Source organism: Macaca nemestrina, chromosome 7 (assembly GCF_043159975.1).
Source record: "Macaca nemestrina isolate mMacNem1 chromosome 7, mMacNem.hap1, whole genome shotgun sequence".
Classification (NCBI taxonomy): domain Eukaryota; kingdom Metazoa; phylum Chordata; class Mammalia; order Primates; family Cercopithecidae; genus Macaca; species Macaca nemestrina.
This window is the reverse complement of record NC_092131.1, coordinates 119593527-119602337: the sequence shown is the minus strand read 5'-3', so window position 1 is coordinate 119602337 and position 8811 is coordinate 119593527. Positions and strand designations below refer to the sequence as shown.

At 44.5% G+C, this 8811-nt stretch overlaps 1 protein-coding gene across 10 annotated transcripts in view; it reads left to right on the top strand.

Annotated features, from left to right (window-relative positions):
* The window catches only part of LOC105493094 (interleukin 16), a 129747-nt gene that overhangs the window by 95756 nt on the left and 25180 nt on the right, over positions 1-8811 (top strand). For all 10 annotated transcript variants that reach the window (XM_011760518.3, XM_011760517.2, XM_011760516.3 and 7 more), the window contains 3 exons: positions 3285-3358; positions 4775-4991; positions 7872-7989. In XM_011760518.3, the coding sequence (XP_011758820.2) occupies positions 3285-3358; positions 4775-4991; positions 7872-7989 (409 nt within the window). The remainder of the gene's footprint in view (positions 1-3284; positions 3359-4774; positions 4992-7871; positions 7990-8811) is intronic.

Here is an 8811-nt window from a genome sequence, read left to right as displayed (position 1 = left end):
GTGTGTTTTATTATCTTTTGTACTTTTCTGTGTTTAAACAAAGGGTGGGGGAAGGGTTGAAGTGGCAAGAAAAGAGAATATTGTGTTTTGCTTTCTTTCCTGAATGTGAGCTTGCCTGAGCCAACCTTTTTATTTTTTTCTGAGCATTTGCCTCCCTTAGTTAACAGCAATCACAAAAATGGAAGATTTCAATGAGTCAAGACTCTCAGCTAGTGTATGATCCCTGATTCTAGCCTCAAACATTGAACAAATCATCTTTTGTAACTTCTTTTAAAAGTAAATATTTGAATCTTGAATTCAGGGCAAATACATTAATTTTAACAAAAGTTTTGTGTACAGATCAAGGCTACTAATGTTTTACTTTTATTCCCCTTCCAAGAAACCACTGTGTAAGATTTATTTGGCAAAACCTAATCAACCAGCTTTTACCAGATATAGCCAAATAAGGAGAGGACATTCCAAAAAGCCCAGAGTTGGGCTGTGTGGCCCCAGTAAGAGGGACATTCTAATAACTTAAAGAGAAGTCCAGCCACTTAGGTAATTAAGAATGGACATCCTGAATTTTTGTTGTCTATCCTTCCTTCAGCACACATGTAATTATATTTTGATGTTTTAAATGTATCTATTTTCCTTCCCAGACTTGGAGTCTCACAATGACAAGGACTGGTTCCTTTTATTTTTCACTTTGGCTCCAGCAATCTAAGAGATGTAACTAATTTGAATACTCTCCCCACCCTGCCTCCAGCCTCTGTTTCCAATACGTAGACTTGTGAAATAATATAGCCCATCCAAAATCAAAATAAAGACATGGAAATGCCCAGCTGCTAAGAAACAAAGAAACAACTTTAAATCTAAGAATGGCAAACTCAGGGGTTGATGATGTGGCTGGGAGGGCTGCTGGATGCTTATAGACCTTAAAGGCTGGAGCTCAGATTTGAATGCCCACATGGGCAGAGGGGACAGAGCCTTGGGTCCATGTGAGGCTCTGAGAACCTGCATACAGCCTTGATAATGAAAGAGTTTCCCCTCAATAAAGCTAACAGGCCCCAGGGGAGCAACAAGGAAACAAGTTTACCCATGGCTCCTCAATGGGCAAAAAACATCTCTCACCAAAAAGTGAATATCACAATTGTGTCATATATAGGCATGCGGGTTACATTTATAGTTCCTGTAAAGCAAAAGTAATGCCAAGGTAAGAAATTAACTTGAAAACTACTCCTAAACCAGTGAAAACCTTGGGGTGCCAAATGGAAATAAAGGAAAAACTGGCAGTGACCTGGGGTATATGGGAATCCCATAGAAAAACAGAATGTCCTGAAAATGAGTTTATAAAGATTACATACTATAATACATCAGGAAATGTCCACTGTTGAGGAAAGTCAGCAGAAGTAACAAAGAGGAGTGTTAGCCCTTAACAACTTAAGATTACAGAACAATCTAAAAGGGACTATAGAATATCTATATTTAAAATCATTTTTAAAAGATAAAAAAGGAATATAAACTGTAAGATAAGACCAGAACACAGTAAAAAAGATAAGTGGAAGTGAAAAAAATAACTTTTGGAAATGAGCAAAAAAAGCAATTATTTCAATAAATCACTCAATGGATGGCTTAAACAGAAGATTAGATGCAGCTGTAAGGTGAATTAGTGAACTGGAAATTATCCAGTAGGCCACACAGATCAAAGAAGAAAAAGATGAGCACTAAAGAAATATGGAGAATGGGTTGAAAGGGTCCAAAATACATTTAATAGGAATTTTAGAAAGAATAGAGTGAAAGGGGAGAGATAATATGCAAAACGATAGTGGCTTATAATTTTCAAGAATTGACTTAAGGCATGATATTTCTGCTTGAGGAAACACAAAATGTTTCCTTTCTCTCTAGCGCATCATAGTAAAACTGCAGAATATCAAAGACAAAGGAAAAAGAAATCTTTCTTTCTCTCTTTTTTTTTTTTTTTTTTGAGACAGGATCTCACCCTGTAGCCCAAGCTGGAGTGCAGTGGTGCAATCACAGATCACTGCAGCCTTGATCTCCCAGGCTCAAGTGATTCCCCCACCTCAGCCTCTGAAGTAGCTGGGACTACAGGTGCATGCCACCACATTCAGCTAATTTTTGTACGTTTTGTAGAGACAGGGTTTTGCCATGTTGCCTGGGGTGCCCCCATCTCAGCCTCACAAAGTGCTGGGATTACAGGTGTGAGCCACAGTGCCTGGCTAGAAAAAGAAACCTTAAAAGAAACCAGAGAAAAAGGATGGATTATATACAATGGAACCATGATTAGGTGACAACAGATTCATCAGTAATGACCAGGCCCAGAAGTCAGTGTAAACATAGTATTTATATCTGAGTTGCTTGGCACAATTCAGAGAAAGTGCTCCTTGTTTGTGTATTGAACAAATTGAAAGAAAGGAAGAAAGTGGTTTTCTATTCACATAGAGATGGATTTTTGGTTACAGGAAGAATGTTTCTCCTACAAGTATACTGTTGTGAAAAAAGGACTTGCAGTCAAAAGATCCAAGCCCTTTTTTTTTTTTTTTTAACCATGTGATTTGGGACTTCTCTGAGTTCACTTTTCTATATTGTAAAATGGGGTCTTCATTGCATTTTGGAAAATCATATCCAAACCACATCCACTGAGCAATCTGTACTCCTCATCCAGCATTGGTCCTGGGGATATATCATCTAATAAGACAAAATCCCTGTCCCCAACAAGCTGCCAGCCTGGCCAGGGAGTGACTTAGGGTGCAGGCCGTTGATCACCACCCAGGGTGACAAGTGCAGTAGGTACAGTGTGACATGAATGTACAAAGGAGCTAAAGGTAGCAGGGCCTAAAGATTAAGAAGGAATAGGAGGAGAAAGTAGAAGTACATTTTATTTGAGAAAATGGCATGGACAAGCATTTAACTGCACAGACCATTGTGGAAAATGCAGGCCGCGTTGCATCAGAAAATGCTGCATGGGAGCAAATGGTGTGAGGGTCAGGGAGGCAAGGAGGAAGGAGATGAAGCAAAGAGGTGGGCAAGGACTATATCCAACCAGGATTTGTGTGCCTGGCTAAGAGCCCTAGGTTTCACCCTGGAAGAGAGGGGGTGCCAGAGAAGGCCCATGTTGCTGCCCTGCCTGCCTCGCAAGGGGAGAGCACCAAATGAGACAATGTTCTTCCAGAGCTTCGTGCATCATACAAAGAGCTGGGCAGGTGGGGAGACTAGAGTTCAAGGTAATGATAATGCCCTTTGATTGGGCAACACTCTTCTTAGCTACACTTTCTCTCTCTCAACAGGTGATGAAATTCTGGAGCTCAATGGTGAATCAATGGCTGGACTAACACATCAGGATGCTTTGCAGAAATTCAAGGTGACCGTTTCTTATCAACACGTGACTAAACTCTGGGGCCTTCAGGCAAAGAAACCAAGCTCTCAGCGTCCAAACCTGCAAATTCAAACTGTGGGGCCCTTCACATGAGGCACCTCACCGATGTGGGTCTTGGCGCAGGGTTAAAAGAAGACCTGACTCGGAAACCATAGTGTGATCGGGATTGTTGTGGGGGATTTTAAAACCCTTTACTATTTATACAATTGTTTTAAAACACTCCATGTATTTATCATGGTATATTTACAAATCTGTTTTAAGTTTGTAAGATAATTGCTAAAAGATATTTTTATGTCTCCATCTAGTTAGTTCAATTCACGACTCTGTCTATCCATCCATTATCTATCTATCTGTCTATCTATCTATCTGTGTCTATTCATCCATCTATCTATCATTCCATCTGTCTATCTATTCATCCATCTATCTATCCATCCATCTCTTCATCCATCTATCTATCCTTCCATCTATCTATTCATCCATCTATCTATCCATCCATCCACTCATCCATCTATCTATCCTTCCATCTATCTATCTATTCATCCATCTATCCTTCCATCTATTCATCCTTCCATCTATCTATTCATCCATCTATCTATCCATCCGTCTATTCATCCATCTGTCTATCCTTCCATCTATCTATTCATCCATCTATCTATCCATCCATCTACTCATCCATCCATCTATCCTTCCATCTATCTATCTATTCATCCATCTATCTATCCATCCATCTATTCATCCATCTATCTATCCTTCCATCTATCTATCTATTCATCCATCTATCTATCCATCCACCTATTATCTATCTATCTATCTATCTATCTATCTATCTATATCTATTCATCTATCTATCTATCCATCCATCTATTCATCCATCTATCCTTCCATCTATCTATTCATCCATCTATCTGTCTTTCCATCTATCTATCTATTCATCCATCTATCCATCCATCTATTCATCCATCTATCTATCTATTCATCCATCTATCTATCCATCCATCTATTCATCCATCTATCTATCCTTCCATCTATTATCTATTTATCTATCTATCTATATCTATTCATCCATCTATCCATCCATCTATCTATTATCTATCTATCTCTATTCATCCATCTATCTATCCATCCATCTATCTATCCTTCCATCTAGCTATCTATTTGTCCATCTATCTATCCTTACATCTATCTATTCATCCATATATCTGGCATATGTAGATATATGTAGTAGTTGTGTGTATATATACAAATATGTCATAATTTAATTTGTAACATGTATGAATACGTGCACACATTTGTATTTCATACACATACACACACACACAGAGCTGCATTTCCTTAAACAGTATTTCTTCATCTCACCCTGCATTGCTGCTGGATGTTGTAGCCCTCTCTCTTTCCTTTCAGCAAGCCAAAAAGGGGCTCCTCACCCTCACCGTGAGAACCCGCCTGATGGCACCCCCTTCCCTGTGCAGCCACCTGTCTCCCCCGCTGTGCCGCTCCCTGAGCTCCAGCACTTGTATCACCAAGGACAGCAGCTCCCTCGCCTTGGAAAGCCCCTCGGCTCCCATCAGCACTGCCAAGCCCAATTACAGAATCATGGTGGAGGTTTCTCTGCAGAAAGGTAAGAGTGCTGCAGCTGCATCCCCTGCCTGGGTCTCCCAGCACTGGCTGAGTCTCCCAGGCTTTCCTCACTTGGAATCAGTGCAGAGGCAGGGCAGAATGTTGTCTTTTAGCACATTTTATGGCCATTGCTTCGAGCCAGGTCTAGTCTTCTGTTTATAGAAGCTCAAGACATACCATTCGAACCTAGTCAATGTGTTCTGGGTCAGTGGTTTAAATAAAACAAAACAAAGCAAACAAAAACTCAAACACAAAAATACCGAGAGAGAGAGAGAGAGAGAGAGAGAGAGAGAGAGAGAAACAATGGGCCAGGAGTGGTAGCTCAGCAGTAAGTATGCTAAGACACCCTGGGCAGGCCACCTGCCTTTCTCTGGGCCTCTGTTTCCCTACCTGTGGCAGAAAATTGAGGTCCTTTCTACCTCTGACATTCAGGGACAGACAGCCATTCCCTTTGCCACCCCAGGTGGGCTGCTGACTCCAGAGGGCTTGGAGCCCTCTCTGCCTGAATGCAACCGAGCTAAGACCTGGAGGATAAAGAGGAGGCAGCGAGGCACAGAGTTGGCCGGCAGCACAGGGGCCAGCATGTCTTCTAGGAGCAGAATGAAGGCCAGCATGGCTGGAGCTAGTTGGGCAGAGTGAGAGCTGACATCAGGGTACTTGGCAGAGGCAGAGAGACCCTGTGGGGCTTTGCAGCTCGATTCTCTTCTAACTGGAGTTGGAAATCCTTTAAAGATTTCTAAGCAGGGGAGTGACACAGCTTATTCTTCAAAAAATGTCTAATAGGGTTCTCCTTGGAGAATGGCCCATAGTGTGACAAAAGTAGAGGCTTAGAAACCACTTGCAGCCATTTGGGTCAGAGCTTGGGAGTAGTGGACTTGGAGAGAAGAGGATGGGCTTGAGATAAATTGTCAAAGTGGAAGGGAAGCATACATAGTTAATTCCTTGCATACAGCTTTGCCTGATGGATGTCTTAGCTCTCCTGCTAGAACAGAAGCTCCCTGAGGCCTCAGATGCCTCTGTATGCCTGCAAGCCTGGCAGAATGCTTGGCATAAGGACTAAGGGCAGATAAGTCTGTGCTGGCATGATCCCAACAGCTGTATTTAGGGCTCCCTCAGTGCATTCGCTGAGCAGGCATAAAATGGGAAAGGCATGGCCTCGGAGTGGTGTTTCCACTGATCACTGGCATCAGAAACACCTTAGGGAGGATTTTTGTTTGCTCATTTTATATAATGCAGCTTCTTAGACTCTACCCCCAGAGATTTTGCTTCAACAGTGTTTGCTCAACAGGGTGAGGTGAGGCCAAGGGATCCACATTCTAAACAAGTATCTAATGCAATTTGGACGCCCATTAGACTGAAAAACTGCTCTAGTCAGGACACCTGGGCTGTAGGAAGGGCCCTGACTTTTATCAAATTCTTCATCCTTAAAATGGGATTGCCAACAATTGCCATGGCCTCCGTCATGGGACTGCTGGGAGAACCAGCATGAGAAGGTGAAAACATTTGCCAAAGTGCTCTGTAAATCATACGTGTCGAAAGAAAACTGTAAAGGGCTTCCCCTACTCTGTGCTCACTCCATGTGGTCCTCCTTGCTGACAGCTCCTCATTTTCCAGGTGTTTCTATGTTGGTGAGCCCCAGGCCCTCCTCTCCCACACCCTGGGGGATCCCATCCAGTCCCACGGCCCTAACACCACCTACATGCAGCTATGTTCAAACTTTCAGCTTCCACCCTGCTTTCTCCTCTGGGTTCCGGCTTCATCTGTGCAAACATCTGCTCTACACGTCCCTGGGATAGTACCAGACATCCTGACAGCACCCCCTTCCCTGTGCAGCCAGAGGTAGCCATTCCTCACTTTCCAGCACATTGCACATGTCATTTGGGCAAAGCTGAACCCCCCAGTCTTACCCTCACAACCCCGGTCCTCCATAACCTTCCCTGCTTTGGTAAATCACATCACCATCCGCCCAGTTACTCAAGGCAAACAAATCTCCAAGTTATTTTGATTTTATCTGCTAAGTTTCTATACTTCATCCATCTGCAAGTCTATCTTCAAAATATATTCCATGGGCATCCATTTCTCTTCACTAGAGGTGAAGTCCAAGGCCACCACTGTCTCTCTCAATAGTGGCCTCTTAGCTGGTCTCCTTGCTTCCATTCTCCATGACCCATAGTTCTTTCCCTTCACAGTAGCCAGATGTGTTCATAAAAGTAGGAATGAGATCATGTCACTTCCTTGTTCACAGCTCTCCTATGGCATCCGCTCTCAGTAGAGAATAAACCCATTCACTGACATGCCCTTGTTGGCAAAGCCCCACTGAATCTGCGCTTGATCGCTCTCTCACTGTCACGTGCTGCTCTCCCATGCAGGCTGTGTCCCCACCACACTGGCCTTTCTGGTCCTATGACATGGCATGCTTGCTTTTGCCCTTGGGTCTTTGCGTTGGCTGTTTCTGCTTCTGAGATGCTCTGCCCCATCTCTTCACTCCTAACTCTTGTCACTTGCATTTTAGCCTAACTAGTGTCTCCTCTGAGGCCTGATGTAGCCATCCCTCACTTTCCAGCACATTCTGCATACACTTGCCATATAATACTTATCACTCTTAGATACTGTCCTCTCTTCTCATCTAGCGCCCTCCTTCCCTTCTTCCCTTCCTCCCTCCTTCCCTCCTTCCTTACTAGTCTTTCCCCACTATTCCTTGCCTGCCTTGGTCACTGTTCTGACCCTAGAGCAGTGCCTGCACACAGCGACTACTCCGTGAATACGGGTGGGATGAAAGCTGTAATAACCAGGGGTCCATGTCTGTGGCACCCAATTGACAGGTAGGCCCTCTGGGAAAGCTCAGTTCCGGTCTCCCCACCCTGTCCTGTTCTGCTTCCAGAGGCCGGTGTGGGCCTGGGCATTGGTCTATGCAGCGTTCCCTACTTCCAGTGCATCTCCGGCATTTTCGTCCACACGCTGTCACCAGGATCCGTGGCGCACCTGGATGGACGTCTCCGGTATGTCCTCACTTCTGTTTTTGAATATACCCCTGACTTACAACCAGGAAACAAATACCTTAGAATGTCAGGAGATTGATTTGGAGATGAGCTATAAAGAATGATCTTGTGGTGGAGGTCGGCTACTCTGCCCACCAGGACACCCCCTGTTGTGGGCACTGGCTAGGGAGGGGCAGGCTTCCTTCCTGCCCCTCAGGACACTCTTGGGAGATGCATTTGCAGTCTGGCTCACAGGGAGGGAGTGAGGCTTTGCACCCCAGCCCCTGTCCAGGCCACTGGGAGGATGGGTGCTGACTGAGCCCCCGGGGCTAGCAGGAGCCGGGTGGGCAGGGGCTTTGTTCTCAGCTCCCACAGCAGAGCCAAGTGTGGGTCCTGCCAGGACCAGACTGAGGTGGGGTGGCCTAAATACCACATCCCGCTGTGGCCAGCACACCCCTGACCCTGCACACATTTGTGACCCTGAGAAATCCCAGGGCGGGGCTGGGAGGCAGAGAACCTGGTGGGAATATCTGAGGCCATACCCCGTAGGAGGGTTCAAGCCTGTGGCTGGACCTGGTGTCTGCTTATCTAATAAAGTCCCACAGGTGTCTCAAAAAAAAAAAAAAAAAAAAAAGAAAAAAAAAAAGAGAATGATCTGGGCATAGCTCAGAGCCATGTTCCTCAAAGTGTGGTCTGGACCAGCATAATCAGCATCAACTGGGAACTTATTAGAAATGTGGGATCTCAGACGCCCCACCTGGACCTGCTGAGCCAGGACCTGCATTCTAACAAAATCCCCATGAATGTGTATGCATGTTACAGCGGGTGCCTGTAGTCCCAGCT